A 20,595-nucleotide genomic window follows, 5' to 3' on the forward strand; every position below is an offset into this window, starting at 1 on the left:
TGATAGGTTCACCTTAGTCTTTTCACTTTTTACTTGCTCACCTGTTTGTTCGTTTGCATACTGCTTCCCCTTTTTACATGTTTTTCTCACTTATGATCATGTCTGGCTGTATAGTCTCCGTTCTCCAGAAGTCAGTCTTTTCTGTCCCAACATCTTTTTAATTCTTTTAAAACACAGCGTTTATTACTTAAAAAAAAGGTCTTCAAGTGGTTCTGTCGGAGAGAACAATTGCTTAGTACGTACAGAAAATTGATAGAAATAGGTCTGTAGGGTCAGAGTCTAATACATTCTTTTAAAGACTTCGAGTCGAACACACATAAACAGAGCTAATAGTTTCAAAACATAATATTTAGTCATTCGTATATGGCTGTCACTTATTACTATCAACACATGAATAACACATAAATAGAGGTGATTGAGGTGAGCACAGTGATATGCGTGACACTGTGATATTATACGTAAAGTTTACAAGACATACAAATATATATACAAAAGTGGAAATCAATAAAGATCTGTCCTATAACGCTTTTTGACATATTTTCAACAACCCCTTTATAGTCCATATTTTTCTTTGGCCCGTGAAACCTGCTGGACATAAACTGAAGGAACCTTCGACGTTTCGACCCTGATGTATACATGAATGAAAGTGCATCAAAGCGGGTCTTCCTCAGGACTGAAAACAGCGGAGGACAGCCAAGGCCAAGGAATGATATGTGTTCACACACATCAAGAATGCATTAGTGGTGGATGGCCTGTGTCCAAAAAACATACATCAGGTCTCCCAACATTGAATCCTGTGATGGTTGTTTCATTAACCCCTTCGCTGCTGAGGACGAGCTCAGCTCGTCATCACCCACGGTGGTCGTGTGCGGATGACGAGCTGAGCTCGTCATCTAACGCGGCTTTTCGAAAAAAGCCGCACAGCGGAAAAATAACCGCCGCAGCGATGCGGTTAAAGGTATAAACCGCAAGGGCGGTGGTATAAGGCTTACCACACCAATAGTCAAAGCAATAGTCCACCTTCCAGGGTGGAATCTTGTCTGAAGTATCAGCGACAAGGCGAATATGATTAGCCACTCTCTGGTAGGGTCTTCCTTGTGAAAAGCAGAGTCTATGCAGATATACTTGGCCACTCTCAGGTAGGATCTTCCTTCTGAAAAGCACAATAAATGTTCAGCCTTCTCAGCGCGCAGCACTGCCCAAGAAAAATATGGACTATAAAAGAAGTTGTTGAAAATTTGTGAAAAGGCATTATAGGACAGATCTTTATTGATTTCCACTTTTGTATATATATTTGTATGCCTTGTACACTTTATGTAGTTCAAGTTCAGGAATTTGTATAACGCACTACTCACCCAGAGGGTCTCAAGGCGCTTGTGGGAGGGGGTGCATTATTTATCGAATAGCCAGGTTTTAAGTTCCTTTCTGAAGGAAATGTGGTTCTGTGTGCTCACCTCAATCACCTCTATTTATATGTTATTCATGTGTTGATAGTAATAAGTGACAGCTTTATACAAATTACTAAATATTCTGTTTTGAAACAATGAATAGCTGTGTTTATGTGTGTTCCACTTCAAGTCTATAAAAGAATATATTGGACTTCACCCCTAGAGACTAATTTTTGTAATTTTCTGTATGTATGTACTAAGAAATTGTTCTCCCCGACAGACCCACTTATAGACCTTTTTTTTTTTATTAATGCCCAGGTTCTGAGGGACACAGGCTCCAACGCTTTATTATTTTCATAAAACCTTTTTTCTGAAATTTCCAGTTTATTGCTTTGTTCATTATATTCCAGCCAAGAACAGGTGGTGCGCTGATTTATGTAAAATAGAACATATATTAAAACTGGTATATAAGAAAAATAAATTAAAAATTCCAAAGAATTGCCTGCTAAAATCATTTCAAGAAATACATTATACATTTGCTGAGTAGGGAAGAAAAATGTAAAGTAGCAACAGCATTGTCTGATGTGCAGTAGTCTCTATGAAGCAGACTAAGAGAAGGCCTCTGAGGCAGACTTCTGCACTGAATTAAATAACAAAAAAATGTAGTGAATTTTTGAACCGATGCACATCCTGATTGGGTGTGTCCAAAAATGTCGGTACCTTACACCTTATTCCATTTAAACAGTGCTCTCTATTGCACGTGCATTAACACTCTGAATTAGAACAAGCACTGGTGTCAGCCTCCCTGTGACAGTGTGCAGCCCTTTCTGTTTCATGCTTAATTTGTGAAATAATAAGTGCAAGGGCCCTGACCAGGAGGCCACAGCAGCTTGCATCATCCATCGTCCCTGTCAACACTGCCAAAACAACTACTAACCATCTTTCTCCTGCAAGTGCGACAGTTCAGGTTATTTCAGGTCTCCAAATCTAAAAGAATGGCTGCGGAGGCTGGTATTAGTTATATTTTATGTATATTGTATTCATACCGAACTGTTCTGCTCATCTCTAAATTAGATGAGCACCGCCACCATGTGGTCATAAGTGTGGTGTTGACAATTAAGTGCTGGTTTCGAGCACCGGAAACCATTTAAGTGCCGGTGCTGAGCACTGGATACCACCAGCTCAATTTGATGCAAGTTCACTGGCGCACAAAGTGAAGAAGGTATGCCCTCATTTGCATGGGGATGTGGTCAAAGGGAAATCCGGGCACGTTTTAGTCCAGGTCTTTGGGACATTATATTGTGATCAGCAGCAACTGTGATTTCTTGGATCACAAAGACTGCCCCAGTATCTTGTGGGGGGCTATTCGTCCGCTTTATCAGAGCTCTAGGTGAAACTAGAAATTGGAACATGCCTTCCAGCTCGCACAAGATATTTTTCTGGACCAGATTATGGGTGGAGAGCACATGGTCACGGATGTTTAACTTGGAATTTACCTTGTGAGTTTTATGTTTGACACACATTATCCGTACGCATTAGACGGCAGGGGCCAGGTTATGAATGGGAATGCAAACATTAAAAAATGTTTTGCTTTTCTACGCGAAAGTATTGAACTGAAAGTCGGATTCATTTATTAAGGACTTGATTGCCTCTGCAGAAAACCTTTCAGGCCCATGGTTAAGCTGGCCAAAGAAAAAAGAGCCACCAGGCAGAGTTTGTGCTGGAAAGAGCAGATAGCCACGATAAAGCAAATTGTAGAAACTGTAACCGGCTTTAAAAACGAGAGCCAAGGATTCAAGTAATGTGTTCGCACTTCCCTGAGCTCACATGTAGCTTATGATGAATTAAGATCAGATTGAAGTAAGCCGACCGGAAGAGCATTATCTCTTCAATGTAGGAGAGCCTCGGCAGTCGGTCGTCATTCTACAAATGAGAAGATATGAATGGCTTTATATTTTTGGGGACAGTGGACTTTCAAGAAGACAGTTAGGATTTGCTTTAAAGTGCGGGTAAGACAGAGTTGAGAATGAAGAGTAAATGCAGTAGGGTCTTCACTGTGTACAGCGTTGGGGTTAATGCAATCCAGGGCAAACTGTTGCAACAAAGTATGGAAGAAAATTTAACGTTTTTTTTTACCTTCAGCAATAGTCATCAGTGTAGAGTGCCACCCGGGCGCTCCTCTACTTTGTATCAAACATCACATGCATCCCAAGACCCCTCGGGGCGGTCTCGCACCGAGGGGATAAATAAACCTGCGGGAGACCGCTCGGGGTCTTCCCACCTACACCCAGTATGACAAGTGTGGTGTCGTAATTACTTGCTAAACCTTGGACCTGCTCGTAGCCGAGCAGCCCTCTACATTGGTGACAAGACCGGTACGCATACGCCCACGTGTGCCTGCAAGCTCCGAGGCACGCGGAGCCCACCTGCATCTGTCCTGCCCCGCTGGAGCCGTGGGTTAAGAGAAGCCACGAGGGTCCCAGCGTGCCCGATCCAGCCTGCTGCTGTCTGGCAACCGGTGCGGGCCTGCCCACGCGTCTCCTGCTGGAAGGAACGCCTTCGGCTGGCGGGCCCCCTGGTTCTGCTGCGTCGCCTGGGTGAGTGAACAGCGCATACCTGCCCAAGCCCGCGCCGCTGAACCCCGCTGCGGTCTACCTGTATTCTGGGCACCTCCAGAGGCCCCACCAGCCCAGAACAGCCCGCTCTGACACGAGCGGCCGAAGACGCCGGTGCAGCCTGAAGCAGAGGCCCTGGGCTGCCCCCCCCCACTCCCCAATGCGTGCGAGGCGGAAGCGCCAATAAGACACGCTCGGTGTCAGTGGCAGTGCGCAAACGCCCGTCTTCAGCACCAGAGGCCAAGCGAGACCCTGCACAGCGCGAGTAAGTGCTCGCATCAAGCATTGGCAGCACCAAACCCTTTGAATCTGCACAGAAGAGGGGGGAAGCAGAGGAAAAAAAAAGGGAGAAGAAGTGAAGGTGCAACGTGTTAATCTGGAGGCACAGAGACATAAGTGGTGCGAGGGCTCGAGCAAGCCCACCCGCCTGCACACGGTGTCCTACACGTGGTGAGGCCGGTTTGAGCCAGCGAGCACAAGTGTCGCACCCCACAGGAAGCCAGCGGCGCATGGCGTGACCGCACACGTCCACCCCAGCACCAAGCAAAGTAAAGCGCCACCACTGATGCTGAACACGAGGGAGCTACGCCCTACTGCGTCACGACACCGCCATGAGTGTCCAAGTGCCAGCAGCCACAGCAGCAGCGCCAGCAAGGAGCAGAAGGGAACCCAGGGCCTGCGCCGAGGCCCCTGCCACCGACTATAGCACACACTGCAGTCGCACCCCTGCCCCCGTTTAGCGAATCCGCCGACCCGGCTACTGCGGCCCCCAGATGGAAGGCATGGGTGGGGTGACTCAATCACTACTTCAAAGGGACACGTGAAACTGACGGGACAGTCAAGAGGTCACTCCTCATCTACTATGAGGGAGAGGAAATTTACGATCTGTTTGAAACACTCCTAAACACTGGGGAAGATGACGACTATGATGCGGCGGTCAATGCGCTAAACGCCCATTTCGACCCGCAACTCAACAATTACTTTCAAAAGTTCAAGTTTAAGAGGGCCTGGCAGACTGAATCCGAGTCCATAGACATGTTCTATGCAAGGCTCCGCCGGCTAGCTAGCACATGCCCATTCAGAGAACCGAGAGAGGAGATCCGAGACCAAATCATCGTAGGATGTCGGTCCAAGTTACTGAGAAAGCTGATACTAAGCCAGCCGGGCATTTCCTTCGACGAGATCCTGGTCCTAGCTCGGCCCCACGAACTGTCCGATGCCAGGGCGGAGGTGATGGAAGCCGCCCTACATTCCCCTGTGGCCACTCCGTCGACTACCCGGCTCCCACCGATCAAAGAGGAAGAGGTGGACGCCATCCAAAGAAGGCCCGCACAAACACGTCAAGCACCAAAATTCACGCCAAAGAACCAATGCGGATACTGCGGAGAAGACCACCCTGCAGACGCCACGTGCGGAGCCAGAGGAAAGATATGCTCCCGCTGTGGGCGGCCAAACCATTACGCCAAGGTGTGCTGAGGAGGACGTTTTCGAGCCAGGCCCAGGGCCAGAAGCATGACACAGCGTGTCCGTCAACTATCGCTGGAAGAACAAGCACCACCGGACGACCAAGCGCAAGGCAAACGTCCCATGTATGAAGATGACGATGACGAGGAGGTGTTTGTCATCTCGTATGTCAACCGGGCCGGCACCAAGAGACGTCCCCACCAATGTGTTCGGTCACCATTGATGGCAGCAAAGTTCAGGCGCTAATAGACACAGGCGCGTCTGTAAACGTAATGGACTCAGAACAGTATGAGAAACTCCCGCCCAAGCCGGCACTCGAGCTGTCGAGCGCGAGGATCTACACCTACCGAGGCACCGATCCCCTGCCACTGCGAGGGGTCATCCAAACCACCATTGTGAGCGGGAAACTTTCCACGAAGGCCAAGTTCCATGTGACTGAAGGCAAGAAGGGAACTTTGCTCAGTTGCCACACGGCAGAAGATCTAGAGCTTGTATTCTTTGCCAACCAAGTCCACGAGTCCCACGCGGAGGCCCTGCTTGAAAGGTTTCCAGAGCTCTTCCAGGGATTAGGAAAACTCAAAGGGAAGAAGTTCCGACTGCACATCGACAAACCAATACGGCCTATGGCCCTCCGGCATCGGCTCGTGTCCTTCAATCTCAGGCCGCAGGTGGAGGAAGAACTCGGGAAACTCGAGGACTTGGGGGTGATAGAGAAGGTGTCCGGACCCACACCCTGGGTATCCCCCTTGGTGGTAGCCCCCAAGCCCTAGCAACCAGGAGCGATTTGACTGTGCGTCGACATGAGGTTGCCAAACACGCGGGGAAGCGAGAGCGGCACATCACCCCAACCAGGGACGACATAGTGGTGGACAAAAGTGGGGCAAAGTGGTTCTCCAAGCTCGAGCTGAATGCGGGTTACCATCAACTGGAGTTGGAGCCGGAAAGCAGATACATAACCACTTTTCTCGACGCACGTGGGGCTACGCCGCTACCGAAGACTCGGCTTTGGGGTATCCTCAGCCGCTGAGGTTTTTCAAAACGCCATCCGGGAGGTGCTATCGGGACTGAGCGGCGTCATCAACCTCAGAGACAATATCCTAGTATACTCCGATACCCTGGAGGAGCACCATGCTCACCTGAGAGCTACCCTGCAACGCCTTGCGGACAGCAGCCTGACCCTACACAGATCCAAATGCTCATTCTATCAAGAGCGATTCAGAAAAGGGGGTGGTGATGAACAGAGTGTCTGAATTAAGCAGACCACTCTTACCCAGTCCAGAGATCAGGGCTTGATCCATCAGTTATTTATCTCACTGCACCATCCCAGCTCAGAACCTGGCTATATGCAAATCAGTCTGTCCCTGGCCCGATGCATCATGGGAACAGGGCAGACTAAACTACCAAGCCAATTCTTCACCAGAAAGGAGACCAGCTACCGGGGACCGGTTTCTGGCATTTCAGCCGTCTTCGGCCCGGCTTGCTTGAATCCTGATGGTGCAGTGAGAAAGGGACTCATGTCTAAGTATACCCTGCCACACCTATAGTGGCCAAAAACGATTCAGAAAAGGGAGTGGTGATGAACAGAGTGTCTGAATTAAGCAGACCTCTCTTACCCAGTCCAAACATCAGGGCTTGATCCATCAGTTATTTATCTCACTGCACCATCCCAGCTCAGAACCTGGCTATATGCAAATCAGTCTGTCCCTGGCCCAGTGCATCATGGGAACAGGGCAGACTAAACTACCAAGCCAATTCTTCCCAAGAAAGGAGACAAGCTACCGGAGACCGGTTTCTGGCATTTCAGCCATCTTCTGCCCGGCTTGCTTGAATCCTGATGGTGCAGTGAGAAAGGGACTCATGTCTGAGTATACCCTGCCACACCAATAGTGGCCAAAAACGATTCAGAAAAGGGGGTGGTGATGAACAGAGTGTCTGAATTAAGCAGACCACTCTTACCCAGTCCAAAGATCAGGGCTTGATCCATCACCGTTATTTATCTCACTGCACCATCCCAGCTCAGAACCTGGCTATATGCAAATCAGTCTGTCCCTGGCCCAGTGCATCATGGGAACAGGGCAGACTAAACTACCAAGCCAATTCTTCACCAGAAAGGAGACAAGCTACCAGGGACCGGTTTCTGGCATTTCAGCCGTCTTCGCCCCGGCTTGCTTGAATCCTGATGGTGCAGTGAGAAAGGGACTCATGTCTGAGTATACCCTGCCACACCTATAGTGGCCAAAAACGATTCAGAAAAGGGGGTGGTGATGAACAGAGTGTCTGAATTAAGCAGACCACTCTTACCCAGTCCAAAGCTAAAAAACAGTGATGGATCAAGCCCTGATCTTTGGATCTTTGGATCTTTGGCTTAAAGTAGATGGTGAACGGGTTTGGTGCACTGAGCACTCTTTGTCATGAGTAGGAGCAACAGGATATGAACAAGATGAGTTTCACAATTTAAGTTCGCTGTGGGATATACCTACTGCTCTTAATATTAGTCCTGATGCACTTGGACAAGATAAATAGATAGATTGATCGATTGATAGTTAATGTTCTTTGCTAAAAGCTACAGAGATCCAATACAGTCAGAAAACAAGCATTTCCCCTGTCCAGCACAGGTATGGCATGACTCAAAACTTGTAACGTGGCTTTTGAGGTGCTCGATTGCTCTTCCCCATTCTAGATTAGGTAAAGCTGAAAGACAAAACACCTGTAACTGTTAGTGTTAAAGTCATTTGGCGTCTGCATGCTTTACCCTTCTAAATTCCCCAACACCTGCTTAGAGTATCTAATTGACCCTGCTCCCACCCAGTGTGGGTCAACATTGAGGAAAACCCCCTCATAAAGGGGTATTCTGGTACGCAATGTGAAAAGGTAAACACCAAGTAGGGAAGCCCAAATCCAACCAGCATTTAATGCAAAATAGCAAGCCGCAAAGCAAAAGTTTCAAAGACAATTGTCATTTCAACTTACAGGCCCTCAGGCTAGAAAAATGATCAGTTGGAGTAGTGCACTAAAACAAGTCAATGTGAGAAGGCAATTTGACAAAAAGTAATTGGTTGCAGAAGAAACTTATCTAATATGCAGGTGACCTTAACTTTTCCTCCAAGCTAGCAACTTGAACTTCCTTGGAAGGAAGATGGTATTCTAATCCACAAATACTGACTCTATTCTTGTGACAACCCCTCCTTTCTTTGGCAGAGTTTCTAAAAGGAGGTGGTGATTGCTGAAATGTGCAATGTAGTATACAAGACAGAGGGCCGGATTTAGATCTTGGCGGGACTCCCGTTGTCTCTCCGCTGCAGAGTATCTAAGTGCTCCACCAAGCTAATGGTATGCCACCCGCTGAATTTAGATGTATGCTGGCTGAACAGCCGTCCGCATCGACAGACTGTTGTCACATAAGCAGCCCACTGTCATCGAGGTGGCGATCTCCTCTGCTGACTAACTTTATTCCGTCAGGTCTGCGGGTTTGTGCCAAGCCTTTTTAGATGTCCCTGTTGTGCTGGTGTCCTCCTAGCAGGGTTTGCTGGTGGAGTGAGTCCCTGGTGGACTGGAGACTGGTAAGTAGTACTGATTTATGTATCAGTACACATATATGTTGTTTGCTTCTAAAATATATGTAGGTAATGTTATGCCCCTTTTCATACATATTCCATAGCACACAAACCACACACACACTGTGTTGAATGCACACCCACAGACACCATAAGCAACCAAAACCAACACAATAACATAATTTTCTTTTAAAGTGTCAACAACAGTGTATTATTTTACCTTGATAAGTTGTGAAATGTACACTAATGCATTACACATAAAAAGAAAATGCATGCAAGAGCAATGTAAAAATACACTAGACTAAAGCATTTGTCAACACACTATTCATAGTAAAACTCGTGTAAAAGAAGCTTACCTCAGATCCCGGCGACTATGGAGTTGATCAGTGTCATGGTTACATAGTAGCCGCAAAGAGAGGACCTGGACAATGGGTTTGAAGGTGGAAACAGAAAAAAAAGGTACGCTTGTACCTCATTTCCTTTGATTACACCAATTCAAAGTAGGATGTATCCCTGCCACAGGTTCCTCAATGGAAAGGCACATTGTGATTGGCCTGGCAGTAATCTTGGCTGGACTCCCACCGACAGCCGCCTCTGCCTATGACGGTGTTGATGTGGGTGAACAGTCCTTTGCAGAGTCAGCAGCACACAGGCGGTCTTTCGCCAACCGCTTATATCTAACTAGAGAGGGTGGACCACCATGTAGGTGGGTGGTGAAACTGTTGAAAAAGTGATGGCGGGAGCAGACCCGCTCAGATCTAATTCAGGCCCATAATGGATTCTTGGTCTACCTTAGGCTAGCAAAGTTGTCAGTGAAAACAATAGAGAATAAAATTAGAATCATAGTGAAATTGCTTTCCAGCTGTATATATGCAATGTAGTGCAATGTTTTCTCACAATTATTTTTATGAAAATACTGCATGTAACCATTTCTCATTACACATATACTGGGTATAATTTATCATAATAAATGATGTTCGTACAACAGTAATTGCGTTGAAGGGGAACTCTGAAAGCTGTGGTCTACAATTATTTACCTGCTTCTGAATTCATGCTAAAGTACTAAAAACGGAACTCAAACTTTTTCGATGTTCACACACACACCATGGCCCAGGGATCAATATGTGCATGCTACTGTTTACACATACTTGTAACATAATGGTCCAATGCCGGCATATGTCAGGATACTCACTCTGTGTTTTGCTCTTTAGGCAAAGCGGGCTTGACAGTTTGCCAAACGGATGAATTCTTGTGTAAAAATGGCAAGTGTATACCCAGTACCTGGAAATGCAATTCAGCAGACGAATGTGGGGACAATTCAGATGAAAAGAATTGCACAATTCCCCCAACAGAGCCTCCGTCTACCCTCTGCCCCTTTGGAACATTTCAGTGTAGCATCGCCCATTCCACGCAATGTTTGTCCAATGAATTAAGATGTAACTCAGCAAAGGATTGTGTCGATGGCTCAGATGAAGAAAACTGCCCTGATCTTTCTTGTGGCAAGAAACTTGGTAATTTCTATGGGTCCTTTGCTTCGCCAGACTTGTTCCGCTCTGACCATAGTCGGGCAGATCTTCATTGCACTTGGTATGTCGATACTCAGGATAACCGCCATGTCATTCTGCAGCTTGATTTGCAGCTTGGTTACAGCGACTACGTAAGAGTGTATGATGGCATCGGAGAGAGGGGTGATAGGCTGGTGCAGATGCTGTCGTACCACAACAACAGACATCCCGTGAACATTGAGTCCACAAAGGGTCAACTCACGGTTTCATATCATGCTCGAGCGAAGAGTACTGGCCATGGGTTCAACGCAACCTATCAGGTAAAAGGCTATTGCCTCCCTTGGGAGCATCCTTGTGGCGACGATGACGAGTGCTTTTCCAATAAGCAGCACTGCGATGGTTGGTGGCACTGCCCAAACGGGAAAGACGAAGAAAACTGCCCTGCTTGCCAAAAGAACGAGTATCCCTGTGAGGGCAGCAGTGGTCTATGCTACTCTGTTCTTGACCGATGTAACAACCAAAAGAACTGCCCTGACGGTTCAGATGAAAAGAACTGCTTCTCCTGCCAGCCAGGGAACTTTCACTGTGGCACCAATCTGTGCATCTTCGAGACCTGGCGTTGTGACGGGCAGGAGGACTGCCAGGACGGAAGCGATGAACACGACTGCCTGGTAATAGTGCCCAGAAAAGTTATCACTGCTGCACTTATTGGGACTCTGGTGTGCGGCTTGCTGTTGGTGATCGCTCTAGGATGTGCTTTCAAACTCTACTCTCTTCGGACCCGAGAATACAGGTAAGAAGTTCAAGCATAGTAAATTTGAATGCAATGTTTTCTATTTGCAAATTGTCTAGGCTTGGTATATTTAAATCACACCAGGTATTTAGATGCCATTGGAAATACATTTTAATATTTAACTGCTTGCTCTGACTTCAACGGTGTGCCACCAGGACTATCTTGGTCGAAGCCCTGTAGTGGGCATGTGTGTAATCAATCTGCATATAACAGAGTACTGCCCCAAGACGCAGCTTACTTTGCACTGGAGAGAAGCAACATATCTGTAATCTCTATTTACTAGATGCCAACAACAGGAGGGTGTGGCTGTATATTTCAATGACTCTAATAAAAGAGAGAGGGACCCAGCAGCCAAAGGGGTAGGGTACCAAAGAAGGCAAATGTCAAAAGTGAAATCCCCTTTGGGCAATTTAACACACCAAACACTATTTTTGTCAGAAACACTCAATCTGCACCAGGCATTACTTCAGTCAAAGAGACTTAATTCACACCAATGTGATGAACAAAGAGGAAATATAACCATATACAATTTATTCAGACAATTATTGAAAACATCTCAACCCCTATTTAAAAACATAATCCAACCCTATCATCAGTAAGGTACTAATCCATTTAAAAAATGCAAATAATTTTAACAAAAACAATATTGAGACATAAAAATGGGAGTCACAGTAAGGAAAAATAGTTCCTATTAGAGGAGGGAAATGCAATAGTCAGAGAAGGATCAACTCTGAACAATATTCCAATTTTTAGTCAGAGTTTTTGTCTCCAAAGACTTAACGTAATTCTCCCTCACCTGGGCATCAACGTGTTTCGGTGGTCACATTGATTAATAGCCAACACCTTCTTCAGGAAAAAGTATATTCATTCCCACTTTAACATATTATCTCTGGAAAATAAAAACAATAGGAGAAACATTTTTTACATAACTCCTAACGTATTCAAATTACATACAGCATATTTTTACATATCCTCTATGCTCGTGCAATAGATATAAGCACCTACTGGTCTGCGGTGTGATAAGTGGACAACAAACACAGCAATCATAGCAGTATATCATATATTCAATGATTATTATGGTTAGGTGCAATAGAACCTTAGGGTATATTAAATGGGGCATAGAGACCTCCATATTTATCCATACAGTACAGCCACTAAAGTTGTAAATGGATACCAAGTGTGGGGCAAAAAAAAACCTCCAATTATTGCCATAAAATGCAGACGATTACGTCCAAAAAGGTGCCAACTGTACAGTAGAAATTTGAACAAGTTTTTAAAGTTGATAATACAGAATATGGGTAAATTCTAGACCCCGTAAGTCAGACACTTTTATTTTAGCTATTCCGAGCTCAATACCTTTATTCATGGGTTAACAGAGACCTCCAATGCTTCAACTGTAGGTGGTAGGCAGTATGTCAATATCTGCATATGAACGAGAATTGAATTATATAAGGCACATTAATGGTATGCACAAAATGTGTTGTCACTATATCTTTATTATAAACTGAACAAACCTCTGTTATGCATGTAAATTCCACAAATTCTCTTCAAAAACGAGGTCAGTCAATGTACTCAAGTGGCTGCCTTAAATATTCGTTACACCCTAAAAAACAATGGTAGCCATCACCCGCATGAATTTAAATAACTAAAGTGTAGATAATCTATCTAGTCATGTTTTCTATAATCAGGCCCGCTTTCTATGGAAAATGCTTGCTTCCTAAGAGTGAACAGAACAGAATGGCTGGATAGGACAAGTTTATATCATTAATATCAGTAACGCAGTCGAAATGTACTACGTTACCAAGGTATTGTATACCAAAAAACAAATTTATTTAATTTTTATCTGGTTTTTAAATTTATCAGAAGCACATGGGCAAACCAAAGACTGTCACGACAGTGAATACATGAATACAATATTTACATTTATACACACGTACCAATATACATTATTTACAAGGTGAAAAAAACACAATTGAATAAAGATGGTTGTAAAAGACACACCAAAAAAATCAATAACATTAATCAATATTCAAACATTGATTGCATTTATATACAGTGAGAAAATTCCTACAAGGAGCAAGGGTACAACCAGTCCATGAGGATGTGAAACCAAAGGACAGGCGGGGACAGATGGAGTAGTACACCTGCCTGCCTAACACCACTGTGGTTAAAATTTATATTGGGTTGCACCACTAGGGTCCCAGGTGGTATTTGCTTTCTTTTCCTAGGTGCACCCTTTTGAATGACCACAGGGTGGGTATGTCGACGCGTTTCGAACCGGATTATTGATGGTTCTCTTCAGGACGGGGACTGGGAACAATGGTTCTGTAACAATATACAGAGTGGGTGTCAGGGTTAAATAACATACTTGTGTGAGAAAAACTTTTTGCAATGACTCCACACCATGAGAAGACTTTTACCTGCACGTGGCAAAAAATCTGCCTTGGTGTCGGTAAATCGCCGGGGAAGGGGTTGATTCTGAAAAAACATACATAATTAGAGCTTAGCACCCAAGTCCGCGGTGGAACTTACGGGCTATACTGATACATGTCACCTAGTGCCGGCGAGGGCAACAACTCGTACCTGTGGTTAGCCGGTTTGGATTCTTTAAAGTTTGGTTGTCCGCCACGCGGTACACACACGAGAAAGGAACTGCTTACATAATGGCTACGTTTTGATGTGCAAGCTGAAAATACACAGAAATCGACGCGCGAGATTAGACCAGTGTTTTAGTGTGAGACAGTGTTTGTGAATTACGGAGCCAGGTGAAAATTCCTACCTGAGTAAGTAGCTTGGGCAACGTGTAGCATCTGATGTCTCAAATAACTGCAGGGCTGGTATATACGTGAGCCGGGACCTGCATAGCAAGGGGCAAGGGTAATTAAACCAAGCTGACCCGTGAGGCGAGAGTTATGGCAATGTGGCGCTTAGCGCGTTTTTAGCAGGGAACCTGCAGAGCACTTACGTTGTCAGGCGGATTGAATCACGCGGAGTATCTCGGGCTGTAACACGCAGTCTGTTAGTGTATCTCAGCGCTGGTTTGGATCATTTGAAAACTCCCAGGCTGGTCGGCTTGTGGGAGTGGCTGAGGGGCGGGGTGAGTGAAGGATCATGATCCATGTAGTTCGGGCCATTTTTTAAATAAACATTGAAAAAAAATTTTTTTGGGCATTGTGTCCACAGGACCTAGTGAATACAGCGCATAATCGTACCGGGGCATGGGTATTTGCAATCAGATTGACTTCTTGTTGAACACTATGTCAGCAAGACCTGGAGAGTTTGGAATACTCAGAGCCCACCAGCTTATGGACAGGGTGCCAAGACAGTGCAGCAACAATCATAGTATGTACAACATGTACAGACTATTATGCACCAGAATACAACCGAGTTAAAAACAGCAGCACCCTTAGTTCCTCGGCTGAGCTTGTTTGTGCTGCTGTTTTTAACTCGGTTGTATTCTGGCTGCACTGTCTTGTCACCCTGTCCATAAGCTGGTGGGCTCTGAGTATTCCAAACTCTCCAGGTCTTGCTGACATAGTGTTCAACAAGAAGTCAATCTGATTGCAAATACCCATGCCCCGGTACGATTATGCGCTGTATTCACAAGGTCCTGTGGACACAATGCCCCAAAAAAAATGTTTTCAATGTTTATTTCAAAAATGGCCCGAACTACATGGACCATGATCCTTCACTCACCCCGCCCCTCAGCCACTCCCACAAGCCGACCAGCCTGGGAGTTTTCAAATGATCCAAACCAGCGCTGAGATACACTAACAGACTGCGTGTTACAGCCCGAGATACTCCGCGTGATTCAATCCGCCTGACAACGTAAGTGCTTTGCAGGTTCCCTGCTAAAAACGCGCTAAGCGCCACATTGCCATAACTCTCGCCTCACGGGTCAGCTTGGTTTAATTACCCTTGCCCCTTGCTATGCAGGTCCCGGCTCACGTATATACCAGCCCTGCAGTTATTTGAGACATCAGATGCTACACGTTGCCCAAGCTACTTACTCAGGTAGGAATTTTCACCTGGCTCCGTAATTCACAAACACTGTCTCACACTAAAACACTGGTCTAATCTCGCGCGTCGATTTCTGTGTATTTTCAGCTTGCACATCAAAACGTAGCCATTATGTAAGCAGTTCCTTTCTCGTGTGTGTACCGCGTGGCGGACAACCAAACTTTAAAGAATCCAAACCGGCTAACCACAGGTACGAGTTGTTGCCCTCGCCGGCACTAGGTGACATGTATCAGTATAGCCCGTAAGTTCCACCGCGGACTTGGGTGCTAAGCTCTAATTATGTATGTTTTTTCAGAATCAACCCCTTCCCCGGCGATTTACCGACACCAAGGCAGATTCTTTGCCACGTGCAGGTAAAAGTCTTCTCATGGTGTGGAGTCATTGCAAAAAGTTTTTCTCACACAAGTATGTTATTTAACCCTGACACCCACTCTGTATATTGTTACAGAACCATTGTTCCCAGTCCCCGTCCTGAAGAGAACCATCAATAATCCGGTTCGAAACGCGTCAACATACCCACCCTGTGGTCATTCAAAAGGGTGCACCTAGGAAAAGAAAGCAAATACCACCTGGGACCCTAGTGGTGCAACCCAATATAAATTTTAACCACAGTGGTGTTAGGCAGTCAGGTGTACTACTCCATCTGTCCCCGCCTGTCCTTTGGTTTCACATCCTCATGGACTGGTTGTACCCTTGCTCCTTGTAGGAATTTTCTCACTGTATATAAATGCAATCAATGTTTGAATATTGATTAATGTTATTGATTTTTTTGGTGTGTCTTTTACAACCATCTTTATTCAATTGTGTTTTTTTCACCTTGTAAATAATGTATATTGGTACGTGTGTATAAATGTAAATATTGTATTCATGTATTCACTGTCGTGACAGTCTTTGGTTTGCCGATGTGCTTCTGATAAATTTAAAAACCAGATAAAAATTTAATAAATTTGTTTTTTGGTATACAATACCTTGGTAACGTAGTACATTTCGACTGCGTTACTGATATTAATGATATAAACTTGTCCTATCCAGCCATTCTGTTCTGTTTACTCTTTTGTTGAGATCCGGGCTGGGTAGACGTAGGATCCAAAACCTTTGTTGCTCTACTGCTTCCTAAGAGTGACGTAATGCCCATTCTACGATGACCTAATACATCCGAAAGGCCTAAACCTATACGCACTGTCATCTATTATAGTGCCATCTCTTGTAGTGCGTTGTTAATAAATACCTACAGCTTTTTACCGTGCTTTAAAATAATGGTTCATACAGTGTATCAACCTCACAATACATTACATTAACTTGACAATGAGAGCGTAATATGATATACTATGTAAATCCCGCATATTGGAAAGGTAGAGATGTCTTATGGTGCGCATTACATATTCATTCTATGCTCGCTACAGAATCCTGCTTCATTTGATATATTTACCTAAAAATGCGATAAAGGAGTGCAATGAATGACTTGATTCCTTGTCAAAAACACCGCAAATATTATCTTCTAAGATAATATTTCCGGTGTTTTTTTTACAAGGAATCAAGTCATTCGTTGCACTCCTCTAAGTGCCCGATATTGTGCGTTTTTTCACTGTCTAGACCGCTGGCGGTACTGTTTTTCTACATACGTTGTGAGTTTTAAGCAACCCGTAACGCGGAAGCGGTCTACGCGTTTTTGGCCAAGTTATCGTATTTTTAGGTAAATATATCGAATAAAGCATGATACTGTAGCGAGGATAGAATGAGTATATAAGTATTCAGGTCTAGAGTGGTTAAGAGCTCAGTGCATGAGGACCAGAGTCTTAAACAGCATCCTCTTTGGGACACTATCCAGTGTGGTTTCTTCCAATGAGAAGAGATTGATGGTCATCTGGGTAACTTAAGAACCAAGCGGGTCTCTGCATTTTGAACAATTTTGTAATTTCTTTAGCAGGTATTTTGGGAGACTAGAAGAGAGGGCCATGCTTGCTAGTGTCGAAAGCCTCTAACAATGTAATGCGTAATACTTCACTAAACCACATAGTCTATCTTGTTAAAGTAAACTACAAACATATGTTTATTGTGCAGAGGGTTCTCAGACGCTGTTTAAATTGGCTCATTCTGTTGGAAAACTAAGGAGTGTTGCATTTTATTATATGGCATTTATATAGCGCATGCGATCCACAATGAGGCCCTGAAGTATTTTTCCGGATGAATAGCAAGTTAGTCATGGGTACCAAGTATTGCATTGTATTGTGTTGCATTGCAACATTCATATAGCGCTAACCACGTCTGTGTGGCGCGCTGTACCGCTTGCCTACATGGGTAGCGTGTTACACTGTGTACAGTGTGTGTGTTTGGAAGTTGCTGCCTTTGTTTTGATTCTATGTGGGGAGAGTTTTTATATCGTGTGTGAGAAACATTGGGTGTGGTTTTTGTGTAATGGAAAGCAGCTGTTAGCAGTGTGATAGGTGAAGTGAGAGAGGTAGGCATGCAATTTTTGGTTTTCTGTAAGCTGACCTCTTTGTGCAGCTCTGAAGGGCCTTTTATGGTATTTCTTATTTTCATAGTCCACTTCTTCAGTGTTAGTTATTAGTCATTGGTTACGATTTACAAATTTCATTTTGTAGAATGTAAAGTAGTACTAATTACTCCAAAATGTAATCCACACACCTTTGATTGTAAATCTCCATCGGCCTGTTTGTCAAAAAATTAGCAGATCAAAGGACTGACTCGTGCACTGCGTCTGTTGGGCTTATGCACGACAATGCCATTCTAGACCATGTCAAAAGCCACCAATAATATTAAATAATACAAAAAAACAGTCTAAGATTGCCCACAATAGATATAAGCGTAAACCTAGTTATGCCTGCTGTGTGAACTCCGATTTGACTTGGGTCTCGAAATTGAATATCTTTTGAAACATCTGAAAGTTACGGAGTAATTGATTCTACCAGTGAGGAAAGTAATCAAAGGTTGGAAATATTAATTGATGAACCTGAGATCCTAACAATTTGTGATGTAATGGATAAGAATACATTAATTGATACACTTTGGGATACTTGCTCAATAAGTTTGACCATTTTAGCACAGTTCCTGGTACTGAACCGTGCATCACGATTTCTTCCTCCTAAAATGAAGGATCTGCAGTCTTCTGCTCACATATTACACTCAAGCTTTATGCTACACTGGCAACTGGTAAATGCTCAGGTGAGGTTTAAAGTCCTGTTGATATCAGAAATGATCACAATTTGTCTAGCATTGTTTTTTCTCTCTACACCCTCCTACCCTTTCTGTTCCTTCTATGCAAATCTATCAGCACCAACCGCCATTAACAATTTAGAAAGAAACTCCTCTACATCTGGGTATAATGTGTGCAGACTACTCTACCCGGCCAACTTAGTTATGAAAACTGCCTTTTTCATTACTGTAAACATGAAAAATAACTTAACGTTGATGACTTTTCTATTTATCCTAGCGGCCGGAACAATCAAAGGTGCTGGAAAGGGCTTATTTATGTAAACGAAAAAAAAAGTCAGAGCAGTAAAACCTTTTTCATTTGCATAAAATAAGACTTTAAATAGAATGTAAGCAAGAAGTGCAATTCAGTATTGGCTGCCAGTTGGTTCTTCTCTTCTTTTTTTTTTTTTGTACATGAAATGCTGAAATCGTGTCTCGAAATCTATATCTACGTCTGCGATCTAAAAACTGGTTTATTTTATCAGTCACCACTATTATTAGCAGTTTTGTACCAAAAATAAAAGCTTTTGGTTTGTGTCTTTTGTTTTGGAGACTTCCACTTTTAGCTAATATTTGCTCCTTTTTGCCATGAGCACCAGCTGAATCTGTTTGATCATCCTAAAGGTAGCAGGGATGGCAAGGCTGTTTTAAGTGACATAGCCAATTTTGAATGTGGTACATGCCTCACGAGTAGTCTATGAAGACTAATTGAGGGGATATGAACCCATTTCTTGTACCCCCGTTGCCATCCAAGTTGGGTTTTGCATTGGAAACATTCTTTAGATGGGTAACGGAGTATTTGAACATGCCCTCCTTCATCGAAAGACCAAGATAGGGCTAGTACAGCAGGTTGGATTAACCAATGCCTTCACCTCCCCAAGTTAATTGTATGTGCAAATCATTTATAGAATCTATATCTGGGGAGATGTATGCCTGTTGATGAAAGGTATACAAGGTGAACATCGGTATGCACTGCAGAGTTTTCTTTGTTAGGATAGAACGTTATGTCTACGGATGATCCCATCTAGCAGTAGAGGTGATCACTGAAAATGTGGTGAACACCCACAGAGTCATACCTTTTGTAGGTATTGGCAAACATTCTCTTTTGACTTTTCTGACGGTTTAAATTTATTCTGCAAAATGTTCAAAGTGTTGACTAACGGGGTGGAAACGTTCCCCAAACAACACCTTGCTTTTGTCTCAGGGGTGTAGAAAAAGGGATTTTACCACCAGAAATATATTTTGCTGGGTAAAAAGACTGACTAAAACATAGGTATAAGTTAATGAAGAGTAGATTTGTCATTTAATTTTTTTTTATTTGTCAGTCAGTTCATACTTTGCAAAAGATATACAGATTGTAAACGTACCTTCTGTAACATTTTTGATGCACTCTTGGAAACTTAGGTGAATGTCTGGTGAAAATCCTAGAAATATTACTGATTAAATAAAGGAAACTGAGATTCCTGGAAAGGTGAGAAATTGAAACCATTTTTAACATGTTTGGGGCATGTTCCTGCTCGAAAGAATGGAGGAATTATATTGTAGACTGGTCCTGTTTTAAGGAGAAAATGATCCATCCAGCTTTCTAGTTTGTCAAGAAAAAGCTGCAGCTTGTTTATAACTCTTCCAGAGAAGCTGCCCCCAGGTACAGTTGGGTATGCTTTAGATGGGGTACACTGCCAAGACTGAATAGTGCATTACGTGTGTTTTATCCTCCCTACATCTATTTACCATCTTCTCTCAGCATCTCCCAAGTGTTAGACGGACCGGGAGGGTCGGCCGAGGACAAGAGGAGAGGTCTCCTCTTGTCGAGACGAGTAACTTCCCCCCCACAGACGGACACCACACAAAGATAAGGTTTACGTTCTTTATAAGCAAACTTAAAGTACGGTAGAATGGTACAAGGAGGTCTGGACTCAGGGGTCCCCTCGATTCTAGTCTCTCGGATGGGAAGGGGGTAGCGGGACAGTCTTGTTACCAATCTGGCAGAGGTGATGATATGATGGATAGCTCACAATCCTCGAGCTCGGCGTTCTAGATGGA

At 44.2% G+C, this 20,595-nt stretch overlaps 1 protein-coding gene across 2 annotated transcripts in view; it reads left to right on the forward strand.

Moving 5' to 3' along the window:
* The window catches only part of LRP3 (LDL receptor related protein 3), a 155,091-nt gene that overhangs the window by 93,223 nt on the left and 41,273 nt on the right, over window positions 1-20,595 (forward strand). For both annotated transcript variants that reach the window (XM_086945139.1, XM_086945140.1), the window contains exon 5: window positions 10,233-11,319. In XM_086945139.1, the coding sequence (XP_086801265.1) occupies window positions 10,233-11,319 (1,087 nt within the window). The remainder of the gene's footprint in view (window positions 1-10,232; window positions 11,320-20,595) is intronic.

This window comes from Lissotriton vulgaris, chromosome 12 (genome assembly GCF_964263255.1).
Source record: "Lissotriton vulgaris chromosome 12, aLisVul1.2, whole genome shotgun sequence".
Classification (NCBI taxonomy): Eukaryota; Metazoa; Chordata; class Amphibia; order Caudata; family Salamandridae; genus Lissotriton; species Lissotriton vulgaris.